Source organism: Pimephales promelas, chromosome 8, assembly GCF_988280905.1.
Source record: "Pimephales promelas chromosome 8, fPimPro1.hap1.1, whole genome shotgun sequence".
Taxonomy (NCBI): domain Eukaryota; kingdom Metazoa; phylum Chordata; class Actinopteri; order Cypriniformes; family Leuciscidae; genus Pimephales; species Pimephales promelas.
Window position 1 is genome coordinate 33,803,075 of NC_142776.1, and position 22,239 is coordinate 33,825,313.

Sequence of the window (22,239 nt, forward strand, 5' to 3'; positions counted from 1 at the left end):
CCCTATCATATGCCCTCAGAACATTTGGGAAATAATGACTGAATTCCCATTTTTTGCTTGAACTGTCCCTTTAACCATGCTTATCCACTAGGCTTCAGTAAGTGTATCATAGAACACACATTTGCTTAATATGACACATGACTTTTTGAACTTTTGGAAATTGACTGGCAAGTTGTCTTCGAAAATATGTTGACAAGTGGTCGGAGGAGCCAAAAATAAAAGTCATTCAGGAAAAATGTCCACCAATCTATAATAAAAGAAACATGTATGAGGAAGAAATTTAGTTCACTTTTGTTAACATCCAAAAATCATCATTTACTCGCTCTCATGTCGTTCCAAACCTTTATGGCTTTTTTCTTCCACAGAACAAAAACAGGACAAAACGTCAATGCAATTACAATGAATGTACTGAAGGTTTCAAGTAAGAGTAAATCATGACAATTTTAATTTTAAGTTGAATTCAACCCAGAACGTTGCTTTAAAAATGCTTCATGTCCTAATATGCACACTAACGACCCACAATAAACTTGACAATAATGCTGCAGTTTAATAAATAACAATTACCACACACAAAAATGTATGTACATGTTCAGGTAGGCCTACTGCTGCAAAAGAAAACAGTTATTTAAAAAAGACAGAAATGCATAAAAAAGAACTGAACTCCTATCCTCCTAGACGGTATATTTTATGTCACATGTTGTTATTAATGCTTTGCTGTCCACCATCCCATGGAGGATTTTGGAATATCAAGTTTGATATCATAAGGCTTTTGCTGGTGTATTCAAAAGCAGCCAGTTCGTCATTGTCTCCAAGACTTTCGGCTCAGCACACACACACAAGCTACATTGATCCTTATGAGTCTCCACGCCACCAGGTTCTTGAACGAAGTCAGCGCTCGCACGAACGTGTGCGAATTGGTGCAGTATGAGTTCCAATGGCGCGCATCGATTCCCAAACACCCAGAACCTCCGGTCCGCCCGCTGCTGCAGGTCGTCTCAAAAAAGTACTGCTTTTTCTTGGAGTTGTTGATGATGACGTCAGGCAAGACGGTGACCTCGTTGCCTGACATGTCCGTAGCTTTGGTTTTGTTTCCCTCCCAAGTGCTGACGCTCTCACAGACGGAGTAAACGCCGCGGTGTTGAGGCGGTCCTGCTTTCCTCTTCGTCCTGCTCCTCATCCGGTGCCCAGTGGGCTCCGAGTCGGGGGGGTGCTCGCTGAAAAGTACGCGGGGCGAGCGGTACCGTCTCTTGTGGAAGAGTTTGGGATCCACGGTTGGCACAGGGATGGCTGTGACGTCTTGTCCGTGGTGGTTGTTTTGTAGGCAGATGTCACCTGGGCGCTGGGCAAACATCTGGCTGCAGGACAAGAGCAGCAGGGCAAGCATGGACCACCGCATGGGTTCAACGTGACCTGAGTACAGCACAGATTCATGTTAGGTTTGATCACACAGAATACCAGCATGCACACAAATACGATGCCAAATTTCTTCTGCATTGTGATGCACAGATGCTTTGGCTGATATAGGTATTATGGTAGATAAACTATGATATCTGTAGATCTAAACCAGATTTTTCCACAAACAGCTTCATAATCACGCGCCCCCAACAGACTAATTTCGTCATTAGTCATTTGCACCCACCACTTCTGGAAACATTGAGGCACGGATGTACCTAATACAAATAAACAGCCCATTCTCATCCCAAGGCGTCATATAGTGACGCTTTTGACAATGCGTATACATCCAACGCACATGGCACCCTTTAGCGTCAATATGAGACGCAGATATATATGGGGCAGAAGGCGCCTCCTAGTGGTCTAACCCTAACCCTACCCCAGACCTAAACCTACCCATAACCGAAGCGTGTTATATTGACGCTAAAGGGTGCCGTGTGCGTTGAATGTATACGCATTGTCAAAAGCGTCACTATATGATGCACTCGGATGAGAATGCGTTAATAACTAGCAGAGCATTCATTTAGTTTGCACTTAAATAAGATATCTAGCGCTAAAATGTTTTGTTTTTAAAATCATGGATACAGTGTTCTCTTGTGGCTCGTGCAGTCTTCACTCGGACGTCCACTGTGTGCACTTCAATCTATCGCCGTTGTGGAGACTTTATTCATTCCGGTGAGATCACAAAAGAAAAAGCACACAAACATGTCCGTGCTTGATATAGACCGTAACCACTGATGAACATATTCGGTTTTGATGAGAGGAAAAAAAATATACAGAGGGCGGATTAGAACCCGTAACCTCTGATACTCTTGGCAAAAGATCGACCACTAGACATTGAAAAACTCAAACATATTTGCGGATCGATGCATTTATTTACGGGTTGAGCAGAAAGGCTGCACGGCACTTTTGAAAATGCACTTTCGAATGTGTCTCTGTACCCAGCGAATTTCAAACCAAACTGATGCGCGTGCTCCAATCTAGTATTTTACATGCATGCTGAAATATTTGTGAGATTTTTTTCTTTCTTTTTTTCAGGCACTTCTTATTGTCAAGTAGTGAAAAGGTTTAACTGTTTTTGTTTTATACTGTATAGACAAAAGTGTACTGTATATCTACTTTTAATACTAGCCAATTCATTAATTGAAAATAATGCATATTTATTGCACTGATGGTCATATATTTAAATAATAAAATAACGGTGAAATATTCAAAAAAAGATTTTTAGCTGCAGATGGTGTCATATATATTTAATACGTCAAAATCGGTTTAGTTTAATCAGTTTTAAGAATCCATTGTCCAATTTAATAAACCTTTTAATAAAAATAACTAAAAATATTTTAGGCTTCTAACCTGGATATTGTGACAGGACTGGTGATATCATATTGGTAATATATTGCATAAACCACAGAATATTAACACCTGATACTTCAAAGATTACTTTAGTATTAACATGGTAACATGATAACAACATAACATGATAGTACCATGTTACCATGTCCAAATAACTCCAAAAGACGTTTTGGGTATTTTCTTCATTGAATCTAGGAGCTGTGATATAATTGGCATTATATTCAAGCAGTAGAAATGCCTCATACGTGTGTTTCAGCACAGCCTGAACGAACATCTTTAAACTACCAGGGATACCTTTTGCTTTCTGGACATGGATTTTTGAAAATATGAGACTTATGTACTTTTTATTCAAGTAATCTTGTACTTGAAAAAAAAGACTGTTTACCTGTGTAATGTATCCAGGTGAACTGTTTTCTCCTGTCTGTCTTTAGCGTAGATCTCCTGTGCTCCTCATGGTACATGTATCGACCAGCGTGGCATCTTCTGCTTCCAGCTCCTCTGCAAAGATGTAGAAAAAAAGTAGGAAGCAAGCTATAATTGTATATAATTACTATAATTATAAATACCAGCAGTGTTGGGTGTAACTAATTACTAAGTAATTAGTTACTGTAATTTAATTACTTTTCCCTTGAAAATGTAAAGTAAGGGATTACTCTTCATTTATCTGTAATTTAATTGTGATGTAATTGAGGTAAATACTGTGTATAGATCAATCCGATCTCACAGAGAATTGTATGCATTTTATGAGGTGTCTACATCGTACGACCGCACTCGTACAAATTCATATGAATTATTGTAAAATATGTATGAAAAAAAGTGTGAAATGTCATGAGATCAGACATAAAACAATAGTGGGTTTAACATCAAAATGTATTGTCTGAAGTTAAAAAGTATGTTTTTATAATGCAACCTTCTCCACCTTGGTCAGTTTAAGGATAATTCATGCAATTTTATAGTATTTATTTGAAAGAATTAAAACAGATTCATGTCTATCCTTGTATTATTCAACTGGTTGAGATTGAAATGGGATAGTCAAAGTAATTAGTAATTAAATGTAATTAAATACATTTTAGAGAGAGTAATTTGTACAGTAATCTAATACATTGTTGAAGAGGTAATTAGTAACTAGTAATTAATTACTTTTACCCAACACTGAATACATAATACATATGCAGCATTAGAAATCCCGATTCATTCTAGGTAATCAGTTCATTTGAGCAGATTTACAAAAATGATTCAACGTATTAGCCCTTTTTCCTGAAGACAAAAATCTAAAGTTGCTCTCAATGACGTCTCACAGCTGTCAAGCAGAAACATTTCTCACATTAAAGAGATCTCCAATGACTTATTTCTTTCCTATGGGAGAAACACCTCATCTGTCCAAATACATTCCTTCCACTGGTGAAACGCCGGGAGAACATCATAGGCCAAGCTTCAGTCAATGAAAACATCTTCTGTGAGTGATCTAGTAATCACTGTCAAATTACTGTTCAAGCGTGACACGCGCAGACAAACAAGACAGACCAAAACCCCAAACGTGACACACATCAACAAACGCCCCACACCCACACGCCTTGCCACAACAACATACACAAACCTCCAGTAAATTGCTTTGGATCGCACAGCCTTTCTGTGTGGCTTGTCTGAGAAATCCTCAACCACTGACCTCAAACTCATTAGCTGTGATAGAGACAATTTAACACGTTCCGTCTGGCATAGCCGGTGTTATCACGCTGACACAAAGAGCCGAGCCAGGCGGTACTCTCCTTTCAAAACAGTCTGCTTTCATATGGTAACAGTTCCTGGGTGGCATGAGTTTCAGCGTGTAACGTGAGCCCTTCCCAAGCGCACATACACCTTATCTCCAGCCTCCACAGGGCTATGGATTCAAACAAGCTTTCTCTAAGCACTCATGTGTGGCAGAGCTCAAGGATGAAGCATGGCTTTGTGCTGTGGCAGCATTTGCTTTAGTGCACACTGAAGACTGTCACATACAGTAGCATTACATAAAATGAGAATCCTCATGGTTTAGGATGAGGTGAAAGGGCGGGTTCGGACCATCATGCAACAACAAAAAAAGAAGTTAGGTTCAAATGACAAACAAATTATAACAAAGTAATATGTTATTATATATTTGTTTGTCATTTGAACCTACACTGTAAAAACATATTGTTGGTTTAACTTAAAAAATAAGTAACCTGGTTGCCTTAACATTTTAAGTTAATTGAAAAAATTGAGTTAATACAATGAAGGAGATTGATTTAATCATCAGAAACTCAAAATATTATGTTATCTGAACCACAGAAATTATTTAAGTTGATTTGACAAAAGAAAAAATGTTGTGATTACAAATTGTTGTGATTTTTTTTACAGTGGATGAAACTTATATGCAATAAAGTATTAACCAGATGAAAAATATTGTTGGTTTAACTTAAAAAATGAAGTAACCTGGCTGCCAAGTTCATTGAAATGGGAAAATTGAGTTAATACAATGAAGGTGATTGATTTCATCATCAGAAATGTAAAATATTATGTTATCTGAACTACATACATTATTTAAGTTGATTTGACAAAAGAAATAATGTTGTGATTACAAATAATGAAATTATTTTGGGTATTTTTCATACTTTATTGAATTTAAGTTTCATCTGACTAGCTTCTTTTTTACAAGTTTTTTATTTTATTTTTACAAATCAAATAAAATATTTGACCATATTTTTCAATAACTTTACAATAACATTTTTAATATAATTTGACAATGTTATTACAAATTTATAAATAAATATATCACATTACATAAGCATACATATACAGTATATATATGTATATATATATATAATGTGTGTGTGTGTATCTACACCTTATATATATATATATATCACAATTTCAAAATGTAGAATTAATATTATATATTTATTTAATATTACTTATTTTTCATTTTTAAATGATCACAAATTAACTCTTTTTATATATAACATTACATATACTTTTTACATATATATAGCTACATATAATATATACTTTATTATATTACAACTTTTGTTACAAAGAAAATTGTAAAATATTATTTATATTCTAAAGAAAACAGAAGTGAATGCTAGGCTTTTGTGGGTTGTTCCTCAAACAGAGCCCTGGTCTCTATTATTTTCTGGTTTCTAATATGGCTTGGATCATTGCTTCCATGAAATTCTATAAGATTTCCCATTTGTTTTATCCCCTGCCAGAGGGAAATCATAAATATCATGGCAGTATTAGTACAATAAGTTGTATAGTTGCAGGGGGAAATATGTTCGGATATAAAGGACATTTATCTAAAGGCAGTTATGGTTAGCACTGAAGTCAGACAGTGAATAAAAATAATGATTCAAGTACAGTATTTCATTGCCAGCATCATTTATCAATGTTTCACTGTCAAATTTATGGTTGTTAATAAAACCAACCAAGGACATAATGAACAGAAACACACTCTCATACACACATACAGATGGCTGGCTGGATGAGCTCTGTTATGAGAGGGTGTAAAAGGCTTATTGCTGGTGTTATTGACATCAGACGATGATGAATCCAGATGGGGGAATTATAACTGGATATACCTTCACATACACATGCTGTTAGCAATTATACAAAGATATCATTTCACAAACCACATGATTTACATGGGAAAAACACAACCTAACCCTAGCTATTAAACTATGATGAGTAACGCCAATTTGCTACAGACATAAATGATATCATGCAGCTCAGTGACGAAAGATGTGCTTTTATGAAGTTCTTGGGGAAAGCCCTCTTTCCAAAGATGAAAAAAAACCGAGTTATTGTTTTCAGAGTGATGGTGTAATATTTAGGTCATCGCTGTTATTGAATGCAGTCATGACTACGGTCTTCATTTTGGACACCATTGGCCATTGAGGCCCATGATGATGAAGTGTGACATCACTGAAACAGATACGGTTACACATTCCTGGATGGTGCATTAGTTAACCACCTAATTAAATTTTAGGATTTGCAAAAAGGATGAAAAGAATCTGTCATTCATTTCAGTTCTGAAGCACACACACTAATGCATGTAGTGTTAGACCGACATGATCAAGATGAAGCACCTGCTCGTCCTGTGTGGACAGGCTCATCCGAGTGAGTAGCCAGAGGGTGTGTTTGTGTGTGTGTGGCACACAGTGTAAGGTTCAGGCTATTGTATCAGACAGTTGCTTGGGACCGCCTAAGACTCTTACATTTTGTCCTTTCCAGTGATGAACAGAAATGGCAAAAATCAAGTTTCTACAAGCTTCAGAGAATACTGAGAGAGACAAATCAAAAGAGAGATCAACATTCCTCATGAAATGTTTCTTGAGCAGGAAATCATCATATTAGAACTGAGAGTTCTGAAGGATCATGTGACACTGAGTAATAATGCTGAAAATTCAACTTGACAGAGAAATAAACTACATTTTAAAATTGGAATTCAATTAATTTAGGTAAATACAGCCTTGGTGTAAAAATAAAATTAATAATAAAAATAAAAATCTAAAATAAATAAAATTACAGTAGCATAATCATTAATGAATTCATTATTTTTTTTTAAAAAAAGAAGTATATATATATATATATATAATTCTTTTTAAAAATAATGAATTCATTATATATATATATATATATATATATATATATATATATATATTTATTCTTTTTTTTAAAAAATAATGAATTCATTAATGATTATGCTACTGTAATTTTATTTTGGGATCTGTAAGACACACACACACACACACACACACACACACACACACACACACATATATATATATATATATATATATATATATATATTGAATTCATTAATGATTATGCTACTGTAATTTTGTTTGGGAACTGTAAGATTTTTTAAATTTTTTTGAAAGAAGTTTCTAATGCTGTGTATACACACACACACACACACACATTACAGTTCAAACAATAAATGTCTATTTTTCATTGAATAACAAAACAAACTATTTACAACAAACTATAAAAAATAAAATAAAATTATAGTATATTCTATTTATATTATATACTGGAATTTAAATGATATAATGACAATTATATTGCAACACTGGCTGTAATGTCACTCCACTACAGCATAAATACATAAATGCATTTTTTTTCTGAAAAATGAGGACCTACATTCCAAAACATATGTTTATAACTTTCTACCAATGCCATAATGCTTCCAAGACCATCACAAATCAGTTAGACAGAACCTAATCTATGTCAGATAACGTTACTGTGGTGACATGTTCATTTATAACAACACCGTGTAATGCACCACAGTAAACTAAATGCATGTGTTTGCATAAAACACAATGAATGCAGCACTATAAGAACAATAAATGTAGAAAAACTGAAAAAGTGCAGGTCATTTTCTGCCACGACATATTCAGTTAAGTTTACAGACATTTCCTTTAACCCCAAAACACAACACAATGTAATGCATAATTCAAACTATAGGGGTAAAAAGCTGTGAATAATCAAAATGGAAAATTAATTCATATTAACAGCACAATGTGATATGGACATATATAGTGTGAAGTTGTGAACACAGCACTGGCCTGAAGTTCCTCATCAGACCCCAAACTCTCTCTGCCATCATACTGTTCATCCCCAGTTCATCTTAATCCAGTACTCTTAACCCTTTAACCCAGTTAAGATTAAAAATTAAGATAAGAGCAGTTCCACAGAAAAATGAAAAATGTATATAGGCATTCAGTAGAAGTATAAACAATGTTAAAACAACACGGAACAGATATTCAGTAGCAAATGACATCTATAAACATGCTATCACTCATTAATGGCTGTTCAGCAAGCAGATTATGTTTTCAGTGTGTATAAAAGTAACACGCATCAGTGGTCACATAATGAGAATCTTTTGATGTTTTCTTGACAAAAGCACTGCTGAGACTCAGACTAATGAAAACAGGTTGACTTTTCCCACCAGAAAAATAGTCGAGTTGAAATGTGAAGACATCAATGTAAAATATATCTTGCATATCCCAAGCATAAAGCCAGATCTCTTCTGCATTTCTCTGAACCAGCAGCTGTGTAATTTAACAATCTCAACAAATTCCCACAATGAGAAACAGAAGTTACATCATTTACTTGGACAACAATAGAAGCACTGGCGTTCGGGACAGTCCCGTGCGGGGGCCCCTCGCTGAGTTATGAGTTATGAGTTATGGCTGCATTGCTGATTTTTACTCTGCATGGAAGCCACATCTAAGCAACACATACTGAGTGACTTTTAAATGCAGTACAGAGAGGCAGACTAAATGTATTTACACAACCACCAAATGTTGAATTACAAGCACAGACAACAAGACATTCTCGTCAAGTTTGCCAGTATAAAGGACAATAACTATTAAGATACACATATATAAAGTTACAAAAATCGTTGTAAATATAAAAGAACGGCAGAGTCCACATTACAACTTTAATGTTAATGGCAGAGAGGAGAGGAATTACTCCAAAATATCGCTGGACTCACTTTCAGAACAATTTTTAAACATTGTTTAAAAACAGTTATCGTTACAGTAATCATTTTTACTGTGAACACTGTGAACGATTTTTGCACTTTAAGATTATCCAAAATCGTTTCACTACATAAAGTCTGAGAAGGTATTTTTATTAAAAAAAGGCAAAATTGCCAAAAAAATAAAATTACTGACTGTGTTTGGAATCACTGACCGTACACTCTCAGAAAAAAAAGGTACTAAAGCTGTCACTGGGGCGGTACCTTTTCAAAAGGTACACTTTTGTACCTAAAGGGTGCATATTGGTACCTTCATGGTACATATTTGTACAATTATGGTAACAATATGCACCCTTTATGTACAAAAGTGTACCTTTTTGAAAAGGTACCGCCCCAGTGACAGCTTTCGCACCTTTTTTTCTGACTATTATTTTTGTTAAAATTTAAAAAATTAAGTTTTTTGGATTTCGCCTACCACAGTATTCAAATGTTTGTCACCATCAGAAATAATTGGTTTTTAGAAAAAAAAAGTTTTATTATACTTAAAAAATTATAATTATTTGTGGTATATATGTATATATAGTATAATAAAAAATTCTAAAAGTATAAATTATTCTTTTATATATACAGTATATATATATATATATATATATATATACACCACAAATAATTATAATTTTTTAAGTATAATAAAAAAATTCTAAAAACCTAGGTATAAATTATTCTGATAAATATATATAAATAAATATATACCTACATTTTTAGATTTTTTTATTATACTTATATATATATATATTATATTATATATATTATATTATATATATTATATTTATATATAAAAAAAACATTTTGCCACTTAATAGTCACATAGTTCTTTATTTAATTGTTACGGTCTATATATTAATTAAATGGGTTGTAGGGAGCCACCAAGAATATGGAATAGAACAAATTTACCTAATAAGGAATCATGTAGAAATGCAACATTAGAAATGCTTTGGTCTGGGAATCCATTCAAATACTTCACAAATGTCTCAAGTTTTATAAATCATGTTGTTTTAGTTAATTTGTTTGCACAAACTGACATTCATCTACCAAACCAACAACTGTAATTGAGAAAAGGGGAAAAAAAACAACAAAAGCGGATCAAAAGAATAAAAGCATTGAATTGATGCTCCAGGCCAAGCAAATGCTCGAGTCGGATTGCGTGCTGCCGGCTAGCTCTGGCTTGCTTGGAATCCAGAGGCCGAGATTTTGTCTCGTTTGCCCTCTGGACGTTATTTTGCGGAAGCTGTCTTAAAAAGCATAATAGCAGGCAATTTAGACCAACTGTCAACTCTCCTATTTTTTGACACCCTTCCTGTTTCTCTGTGTGGAGGTGTACGCTCGCCAATTACTGAATTATGGTATTGAGTAACTGTGGTGAAAATCGCAGGCATGAACACAAAGATACTAAAATCTGACCGCTTCTGTCAGGCTTTTTCAATCTAAAACAGATGTGCTGGATCTTTTGACCAGAACCAGGAGGTCTTGGTAGGTTCAGGAATAAGCTGAAATATTTCCCTTAGAGTAGCGGATTTAACAACTATTTCAAGGCCTGTGTGTACATCTTTAAAAAAAACAAAAAAAAACAGTGCAGAATACCTTTGCCAGTACAAAAGACATACAGTATTTACATTGTTTCAAAACTTTTGGCAGGTGAGGAGCGACCTCACAAGTAAGTCTGAATAAGGCTCTGGATGCCAGTAAAAGAGCGAAATGACATCAGAAATAGTTAGGAATGAATTGTTAATGGTCCTGAAATAAACACTTGGACATTCTAACCCTTGCAGTCACGAAAACAGCTCACTCTATGGCTGGAGAACACAGACACGAAAGGTATTTAAAGAAACTGCCGCAGCTCACAGGTTTCACCTGGACAGTCTCATCATTCGCTTTAAACCATGTTTGGTATCTACCGTGACAGAGTACAGGCGGACTGCACTTGTGCACGATGTTTCTTTAGAGTAAGAGCAACTCTTTTGGCATGCAGACTTGATACCTTTGGTCTTGGGGATTTGTGAGATTTGGCCTCGGACTAGTTTACGGCTACACTAGTGATATACCATAGAAACAGACAAAGATACCGGTCTCGGCAGCCACTCTGCATTATCTCTAGCTGTCAAACTGTGGAAGACCACATCATTTTCGACTATTGGACAGAGCTACGGCTCTGTGGAATACTTGATTCTGATTGGTCAATAGCAGATAACGCAGGCGGGTCACTGAAGTCAGCAGCGCTGTACGCTCGCTTGGAACGGTTTTTCTTCATGAAAGTTTTGGTGAGCTAATAAAATATTAAAACTCTGTAGAATGAATATTTTGTGTACAGTTATTTAATTATACCACCCAGTATCGTGGACTCGCTACTCTCTTTTTGTTTCTTTTCCCATTTTGTGACTAATGTTTTGTATACTGTATACATCGGGGTCCTCATCATCCTGTCGGGGGTTATTTTGAGAGAACCACCGGCTGGATGTATATTATCCCTTACTTATCCAATAATTTCATTATGTTATAGATGTTATTATTGAGGGCTCTTAAAAGTGAGAAATGTATACTACTACTCCAAATCATAAAAATAATCGATTTATAAAAATAATCGACATCGACTAGTCGCTGAACATGGCCTATAGAGGGCGCAACAGGATAAGAAATCTTGGAAACACTTTACAATAAGGTTCATTAGATAACATTAGTAAATGCATTAACTAACATGAACTAACGATGAGCAATGCATTAGTTAGTGTTTATTAATCTTTGTTAATGTTAGTTAATAGAAATACAGCTGTTCATTGTGCATTCATGTTAGTTCACAGTGCATTAACTAATGTTAACTAATACAACCTTTGATTTTAATAATGTATTAGTAAATGTTGGAATTAATATTAACTGAAGAAGTATTGTTCACATATTGTACATGTTAACTAATGTGGTTAACTAATGAACCTTATTGCAAAGTGTTACCGAAATCTTTTAAGTCCACTTTTGTGCTCTGTTTCCAACTGTTAAAATAACAAATAAATGCATGAGAGCGCTCTACGAGATATTCTTAATTATACCATTCGGATGTTCAAAATCGCGTGAATGCCCGTTTTAAACAGCTTACTGTACAAGTAAGTTAAAGGATTAGTTCACCTTTGAAACAACTTTTGCTGATAATTTACGAATAATTTTTCAAGTCATTTCTTTCATTCAACGAACAAAATGAACGAAATGACTCAGAATTTGTGCTTGTAAAACTAAACTTTGTTATTTATTTTTGAAATGACCGATTGTTTCATTAGATTTCATCGTCTGAAATCGCTTAAAGCCCTTTGAACAGTTTGTTGGACCTTGAACCATTTGGTTCCCATTGAAGTGCATTATATGAAGAAAAATCCTAGAATGTTTTCATCAAAAACCTTAATTTCTTTACGACTGAAGAAAGAAAGACATGGACATCTTGGATGACATAAATCATCAGCAAAAGTTTCTTTTAAAAGTGAACTACTCCTTTAATCAGCGCTCTAAACTGCATTGTCACGCACACACAGAAAGAAGTACTGCTGAAATGTATGGTCAACACTGTCCTGTGATTTATCAATAAAATAGATTTGAAACTGAATTCTTCTAGGATATGTTTCTTACTAACTAAAACCCGCAGCTTCACTATGGGTTCACAAGGGCTTCACTAGAGAGACCCTGCCAGGTAGAATTAAATCCCACACAATCTCTCTCTCACCAATGCATTCTAGAATAAAGGATAAAGGATTTTTATTGTCATTCCAAACCATAGTGCATGTGATGGAACGAAATTAGATACTGAGGTCCGGTTAAAACCACTCACAAATAAATAACTAAAAGAAATCTGTGAGAAATATAAGCCAAAGACAAAAGAACTGATAAAAAATAAGCTGTCGCATTTAGAAGATATTAGCATTCAAAACTTACGGTCTCTCACTTCCAAAAATATGGATAAATGATGATCACTCTTCAGCTTCTCATCACATTTTCTGTCCGATCAAATGCTCTCTAGAATCTAAAGTGTTGCGCCCCCAACGATATAAATAGACGCTCAAGCTGCGGATGAAATCAGTCACTTGTTCACACATTTTCTCTTTTGTAAATGGTGAATAGCAAAGTGCACTATAGGGGATGGGGAACGCTTGAGAGTGTGAATATGCTTTCCATTGGGGCGAATGAAGTCTGGTTTCACAGCCCGTTCTCATCCCAAAGCGTCATCTAACTGACGCTTTTGACCATCCGACGCACATGGCACCCTTTAGCGTCAATATGAGACGCGCCTCCTAGTGGTCTAACCCTAACCCTACCCCAGAGCTAAACCTACCCGCGTCATCTAACTGACGCTAAAGGTTGCCATGTGCGTCGGATGTTGACGCATGGTCAAAGGTGTCATTAGATGACGCCCTAGGATGAGAATGCGTTGGGTTTCACGTTAGTGTCACAAGAACCGCCGCAGCGCACACACAGTCTGCTCCGGCAGAGACACGATAGCACAGAGCGGATCATATGTGTGAGTCGGCGCAGACCACAAAACTTATCGGGCCCATTCGAAGTCTGCACAGAATGCTATATTTTAAAGCGATATGGCGGTTAGGAGGAGAATCGATTGGAGATTAAGAGGAAACTACGGCTTTACTGAACTCAACAGCCCTGGCTGAGCTGGGATATAAACTAAATGCTATTGGCTATTTGAAAAAAAGGGGAGGAGCTGTTCGATATGTCCCGCCCTGTCTTCCTGTTTCAGTGGAAATTACGTCAACACATTGAAGTTGTTCAACCCCTACTACACTGTAAAAAAATATTGTTGGTTTAACTTAAAAAATAAGTAACCTGGTTGCCTTAAAATTTTAAGTTCATTGAAATGGAAAAATTGAGATAATACAATGAAGGAGATTAATTTAATCACTAGAAACTCAAAATATTATGTTATCTGAACTACATAAATTATCTAAGCTGATTTGACAAAAGAAAAAATGTGATTACAAATTATGAAAATATTTTTTACAGTGATTAAAATTTTAATGTAATATATATATATATATATGAAAATGACATATTTTATATATAATATATAAAATGTAATTATATATGTGTATATGTATGTGTGTGACACACAGGTTTATATGCTGCCTTCAACATCACAGCTCAAGATAGTTACTTCACATTGTACAGACAGGAAAAATGAATGATTATAATTATTATCTTCGAAGAAATGAGGGGAGGAATAGTCATTTCTATATAAGGGTTATGGCTGCTATCCCGCTGACAAAAGAGTGAATTATATCATCTATCAATAAGTCACAAGCAAAAACTCATTTGGAAACAAATGAAGGGGCAAGGATGTTGAGAATCTGTCACAATCAAACAGCCTGGCTTTGCTCTGCGGTCCACAAACCCTGAGGCTGCGTGGTTAGTGGTCCTATGGCAAATGAATCCCTGCTCTTGTTGGTTTTTTTTCACATCACATTTCCCACAGATGTTCTGATTTACACTGTGCTTCACGGTGGATGTATACAACTGTCCTCACACGCTCTAAATATTGAAATTTGTTCCAATGTTAGGATGGCGAAAATAAATCCTTGTCATATTGGAAAAGATCATTCTTCCACAAGTAAAATAAACAGGGCTTAAAAGGTGCTGTAAGCGATTTCAGCTGTCTTGCTAACTTCCATCATCTTGCTTCAACCACGTTCCCTCTGTCCGCAGACATGTCAGCATAGCAAACTGGATGAAAGCTAGCTATTTGTTAGCAATCCCATTCATCTCAATGGCTCAGCTGCAGCATGCACCCATGGAAGTACGTGATTGAAAATCTGCCATCTTTGCTTATGGGCTAAATGCCATGTGGCTAATCACTCAGGGGGCACAGGAAATGATGTCATGCCAACATTGATTGAGTCAAGAATGCACTCTTTTTCATCGCAAAGACCAATGTGATTTCTCAGATAATAGGACCATTTTATATAGCGTTCCAAGAAAGTGTCGTACAGCACCTCTGAAGCAGGAAATATAAGACCTGTTCATGAACGGAAAAACCCATGTGAAACACTTTATAATAGAAGTGTGCAAGAGGGTGTGAACACTGTCTTGCTGTAATAAACAACTTATCTTGTTAAGAGCTGGGATAATCGTTAAACCACATAAAAATACTGATTTACAACCATTAAACGGCTTCCTGCGAAGAAGAGTCTGATCAAATTATTGTATACGCCCCAAAATTGACCCTTAAACTAAAGTAGAAATGAGGATTGGGCAGCATGGCAGTATACACTTGTAACTTTCGGGTTTAAAAGTGCAAAAACTTTTAACTACTTGAGTGAAATCTTTACTTCATGCATTTGAGTTGCATGCAGTCTGAAGTTTATTTAATTTCTATATTATTATAAATAAAAAACAAAATTGGCCCCTAATGTGAAGCTATAAGTGTTCAGGACAGCTTTACATTGTTTGCAGGTGAAAGCCACAAAAAAAAAATTTCTTTATACATTATATCTGTAAAGCATTTAACTCATTAGATTATATACAAAAAAATATTATTGTTAGTACTGTCCAAAAAGTTGGGTTGGTAAGATGTTTTAATGTCTCTTCTGCTCACCAAGGCTGCATTTATCTGATTAAAAATACAGTAAAAAACAGTAATATTGTGAAATATTATAACAATATTATTATTGAGAATTTTTATTATTCAAAATAAGTTTTCTACTTTTAAATATATTTTTAAAAAACAATTAATTCCTGTGAGGCAAAGCTGAATTTTCATCATCATTTCTCCAGTCTTCAGTGTCACATGATCCTTCAAAAATCATTTTAATATGATGATTGACTGCTTATTATCAATATTGAAAATGTGATATATTTGTAGGATTTTCTGATGAATAGAAAGTACAAAAGAACAGCATTTATTTGAAATATTGCTGAATCAATTAATTGCGTCTGACAAAAAATGTGTAAATATAATATATATGAAGAGTTCAGATGCAAAAGCCTCTAAATGCCATTTGAAATTTTCTTCTTTAATGATGATTTTTATCAAACTTGTATATTTAAGTTCAGTGATTTCACTTAAATGGCAATGATAATTACCTATTAATTGTTATTTAAGTGAAATTACTGAACTTAAATATACAAGTTTGATAAAAATCATCATCAAAGAAGAAAATTTCAAATGGCATTTAGAGGCTTTTGCATCTGAACTCTTCATATATATATATATATATATATATGTGTGTGTGTGTGTGTGTGTGTGTGTACATACAATTTGATAGCAATTATATATATATATATATATATATAATTAATTGTGAAATAATATATACAAAATATATATATAAAATAAATATTTTAGTCTTTGCTGCAACTTCTGATCGATTGAATGCATTTTGCTGAATAAAATAATTAATTTCATTAAAAAAAAAAATTAAACCTTTATATTCATTTATTTTTATTTTTATTTTTTTTCGTAAAAAATTACTAATTCATCCACCAGCACTGGGAGTGACAAGTTTGTCTTCTTCGGATAAAATGGTACAGATATAATTCTTTCCCTGCAGGTGCATTCCACTGACATCATCAACACAAGACGTGACAACCCAATTAAAGCAACTACAGTAAGAGCTTGTTATGTCAGGTTCGAAAGCTAAACTGCAGGGGAATTAGAAGTTCTTAAACAGTCCTTAAACACACAGCTCCCTGAAGCCAGGTTGAAAAGAGCGAACGAGGCTGGCGGTGATCCAGGCCTGAGAAAAAGGCCTCCGACATGTTTCGATAGTTTACAGAGCACGGCATAAAAGGATGTGTCAGAGAATATTTCACGGGCGAACACCTGTATCTCTGGAAACTATTTGGAGGAGAAATGGTAAATATGCTGGATAGTTTACATCAAAAATCCGATTTAGAACTGTATGGGGACTGACGGCATACATTTAGAGTGCTATTTATTGGAGTGCCTTAGAATTGAAACCACGTGTTAGGACACTTTAAAGCTCAGTCGCTGTTCTTCAAAGGGAACAAAGACAGAAATTACCCTTGCCTGTTCCACTCCACCATGCTGATAACTCATAAGAACACACATGAGTCCCATTTAACACATGCTTGAAATCTATTATACGGTAAACAAAGTTTTTTCCCCTTTCTGTGCCCCTTCAGTCCATGTTTCAAACACCTCTTGAAACCATTTTGACTGCAAATCCAGCTGTTAATTTCTATTTAGTCTGAGCTCTGATTATCGCCTCTCAGTTCCCCTTCACCTCTCGATCTCGGGGTATTTGCTTTCACAGTGCTGCCCCGTTTCTCTTGTTATTCTTCAGGTAATCCCTGGCTCAAAGGAGGAAGTCCCAGGGTCATCACCAATAACCCCCTCAAGGCTGACACCATAAACCCCTCTGAAAAGCCCCAGACGCTTGTGGGAAAGAGGGCAGGTGGACTTAAATCCCAAAGAGAATGGTGTCTTGTGAGGGTCTATACGGCAAGACAGCAAGTCAAGTTTTTCCTTTTGTTCAGTTCTTGAGTTTCAGGCCAAATGGACATTTTTTCCTGTTGCGAGACCGTGTTGGCAGATGTTGAAATCTGAAAGTTACAGCCAATTTTAAAGTACCTGACGGTTCCTGATAAACATTTCAAAGCTTACGGACAGAAGTTGGGAAGCAGCTTTTGATTTTACAATGTCCACATAGACACTGCAGCTAATTACGGTTGTCGCTCCTCTCTGGAGCATTCAATCTCTTTCTGTACAACACAGAGTTTGGCTATTTACAAAACTGAAAAACTCAACCTATCAACCTATATAACCTTGGTTCTGAAAAGTAACAGTTTGTCTTTGTGACAGCTTGTCTGTGGTGCAATGCTATGAAAAAATAATCACATGTATATCTTGGCTAATTCAACTTTATGTTAAAAACCAGTTTGATAAAAACTGAAGAATACCATTCAAAGGTTTGTGATCGTTAAGATTTTGTTTTTTTAAAAAAGTCTCTAATGCTCACCAAGGTTGGATTGACAGTAAAAACAGTAATATTGTGAAATATTCTCACGACTTAAAATATAACTGTTTACTGAATTGTCTTCAGTGTCACACGTTCCTTCAGAAATCCTTCTAACATGCTAATTTGGTGCTTAAGAAACATTTCTTATTAATGTTTTAGATGACATCCATGTTCTTGTTTACAACCTTGAGATGCCAAACTGTTTCTATGGCTATCACTACTTCAGCCATCTCAAATACAAGATGTAATGCCTGTATTTTGTACACACACACAGAACAATTTACTTTTCAATTATTCTCTTGTGTACGTGGCCTAGTATAGCCTTGAGTATAAGCCAATAGTACAGATCACTTGGCTTTGAGAGGACCAGCTTCTCCTACCCAAACACTGTCCTTTCTAAAAAAAAAAAATGCTACAGTACAAGAAATTGGATCTTCATTAAAGGGCATAAGACAACCTGTTGTTTTCAAAGTATGAAGCTAAAAGTGTGTCAGGTGTCTGGAGAACATCAGAGTCCGTGAACCTGGCTTGCTATGTGGCAATTGACCTGAATAAACATCTGGTTAAACCGCATGAAACGCCAGTTAGTTTAGAGAGGGATCGTTTACACAAAAATTATAATTACTCTAAAGACATTTCTAAACCTGTGGAATAAACTATGCAGAACACAAAAGGTTAATATTTAACCATGCAGGCCACTATTTTCTATTGTCTATTTTTAATTAAAGTGAGGACAGGGGCAGACAAGCAAGTACTATAAAGTGGTCCATACTGCATTAATCGTACACAAAAATAGTCTACTGAAGTCATGTGATTGCTTTCTGTAAGAATGACAAAAAATTATAATCCTTCAAGTCAATAATGGCTGAAAATTCAGTCTGTGATTCTTTTAAGATGCCTTTCGTTCTTGAAGCTGAAAACTCCAGTACGGTGGCCGAGATAGCTCAACACGCTGCAACTGTACAAAAGACATGCAAATGGGAAAAAAAATACACCAGTAAATTACAAAAACATCTTTGTGATTGTTTTCTTCAATTGTTGCGTGTTGAGCTCTCTCAGCCACCGTACTTCAGTTCCCATTTATTAGAAACACATTACAAAGTTACTTTAGCATCCACGGAAGATAGAAACGTTATTAAGAGTTTGTAATGATGTGAGGGTTAATAAATAAAGACAGAACTCATCTTCTCCAAACTCATTTTAAATTGCTGAATGATTTCATGGATTAAGGATTTTTTTAAAAGATCGATCTCAGCTTTATCAATAATATCCTGTCTGACGGCTTGGTTTTAAATACTACAGGGATGTGTACTGTCTCCAATACTGTTCTCATTAATGAACTACAGTATGACGATGATAATCTTTTCCTCAAAGTATGCTGGTAGTATTTCATTGGTTTCCAATCAGAAGGAAATGAACAGCGCCTCATAAATGAGTATATCGATAATCTTATCTGTTGGTTATTTTATCGTTTTATTGGTAAAAAAAAAAAAACGAGATTTTGAGATTTTTAAAGACCATACACACTCTTCACTTCTTTTTAGCTTTTGAAATACTCCCATCTGGGCACAGACTCACGTTCCTTTGGCCAGAAGACATACGTATAAAAAAAGCGTTTGTCCCAATGGCAGTGATTATTTCTGAGCACATCATTATCTGAAGTAATGTTAAAAGAAAGTCAGTTTAATGTAATTTGAGTTGAATTGACTTACAAATTTAAGGCAGCAACTTTATTTTTAGTGTACACCATTCCTTTTAAAAACATCTTCAAAATGGAAATATTAAACACTACGTTGATCTGTCCTTACAAAAAGTAAAAGTTTGCTTCACAAGAAAGCTCATGGCTTCCATGTGTATACTGTACTGCACATATTGTCTTGTAATGACTGGTTCTCATGAATCAGTAATGAGTGATGTAGGTAACTGAGACGGCTGCCTTACAACACAGAGGAAAAAATTATAAAAGAAAAAAAAAAACCAGTCAAGCGCTGACAGTTTGTGCAGACTTCCATGATATGAAAAATATGGAAGGTATGTCTGACCTGATGCTACAACCTCACCAGTGTAAGACTGAGGTAATATGAGTCATGTGTGAGTAGAGGTTTTGTGCATGTGTGCTGCAGCTGAAAGCGCTGCTATGGCCCGTATCGCAATGGTAACCTGATGATCCTGAAGTTTAAAAGGAGGGAGACCCGTTAAGCCCCCAAAGAAAGGACAAATGGGATTGTTGGTTACCCCTGAAGACTATGAACTAAGCTAATCCAATAGGTATTGTCATAAACTCTCCTACAACAAATCACACGCATGCACTTGTAAAATTGTGGACTTTTTCTGTATAAAGTACAGAGAAGAATAGTTCAGATAAAAACAAGATATGATTATGCACAAGAATGTTAAATTAATCAGTCCAGGTCAGAGTTTAGGTCTAAAGCTTAAAAGTGGACTAAGGTTAAACTAAAAATCAATATTTGTTTTGTTATTTTTATGGGAACAAAGACTATACAATTTATGGACACAACTTCACTTCTAAAGTATTATAGGCATGCATGTGTCAAACTGTCCTACCTCTCTCCTCCTCTTCTTCACTCTCTATCGCTTCAGAAAGTTAATCAGATGATGCCTTGATTATATATTTCTGTTTAAATATTCCAATATTAAAGCTCCAATGCTTAATCCTGAATTGGGGAAACAGAATGCTCTTGTCATCCAGTCCGAAGCAGCTCCAGTTGTTGAGAAATTGATTGCTGTGGTAGTTAGACCCAGTCTTAGTTCCTCCTCTGTGGAAGGGAATCCACAGGTCCTAAAACCTGACAGGTTTCAGATTATAGTTTACTATGGAAGAAAGTCATTTTCAATTCTTAAAGGGACGGTTCACCAAAAAAAAAATTACATTCATTCATTATTCACTCACCTAGGTTGGTCAAAACCTGCATGATTCTGAGGAAATGTTCTGTGGAAAGTCAAATTTTGCTCCTTTCCATGTAAGAAATATGGTAATTTACACCACAACACAAAAAAGAACAACAAAAGTAGTTACACCAACTCTTTTACAAGTCTTCTAAATAGGATATACCATTCAGTAGAGGAAAGGATTGAAATTCTGAATGTTAAGAAAACAAGTCACCTCTACGAGCCATTAAAGGGGTCATGAACTGGCTTTTTAAATTTTATTATATTGTTGTCTGAGGTCAACTTATGACTTTTTGCATTCAAAAACATCTAAATGTATAAGTAATAGGCTATTTTCTACCCTAGTTTTAAGCCTAGTTTAAAAATGCTCGGTTTTTATGGGCGTCTCGCATTGAAGACTTGGAAGTAAACGCCCACTGCTGTGAGTGGATAACGGTTTTGCATATTATAATGAGTTTCAACTCACCTCGCCGGTGTATGTGGGGGAAATTGTTCTGAAAATGTCCAATGTTGTAAAATGGCAACCGGAATGATTCGCCCATACATGTTTGACCCAGAGTCCGTGTGTTGCACCATTCCTGTCAGATCCAATATAGATGGCACAGCACCGTTCTTTACACTTAATCGGTCTGCAAATCCAGTCTTGTTTACAAACAACAATCCTTTTCTCCATTCTGGAACCAGATAGAGTTTGCGTTCCTTGCCATCGTCGCCTCTGATTTTCTTATTTGGGGAGACTTAATATTCAACAATATTATTGATCTGACTGTACTGTTGTATGATAACATTTTTTTTTGCAGAGTTGCTTTATATATGAAACAAACTAATTTAATAACAACAGAACTGAATCAACACTGAACTGAATTCAGACGAAATGCATCATTTTCCTTTTATCACTGTAAATCGCTGATTTGAAACAACCCATATTGTATAAATCGCTAACTAAATAAAGGTGACTTGATTTTGGCTCATTTTATATTTTTTTTATAATGGTTTTTATAA

The 22,239-nt window shown here is 35.3% G+C and overlaps 1 protein-coding gene across 8 annotated transcripts in view; it reads right to left on the reverse strand.

Annotated features, from left to right (window-relative positions):
• Positions 1 to 420: 420 nt before the first annotated feature.
• The window catches only part of ngfb (nerve growth factor b (beta polypeptide)), a 49,632-nt gene continuing 27,813 nt past the window's right edge, over positions 421 to 22,239 (reverse strand). For 6 of the 8 annotated variants that reach the window (XM_089134418.1, XM_089134417.1, XM_039692814.2 and 3 more), the window contains 2 exons: positions 3,191 to 3,303; positions 421 to 1,410 (listed from right to left, as the gene is read on the reverse strand). In XM_089134418.1, the coding sequence (XP_088990544.1) occupies positions 800 to 1,410; positions 3,191 to 3,303 (724 nt within the window). In that variant the 3' untranslated portion in view covers positions 421 to 799. Of the gene's footprint in view, positions 1,411 to 3,190; positions 3,304 to 20,892; positions 21,816 to 22,239 lie in introns of all 8 variants that reach the window. The other 2 variants (XM_089134421.1, XM_089134420.1) reach the window with 1 other exon arrangement.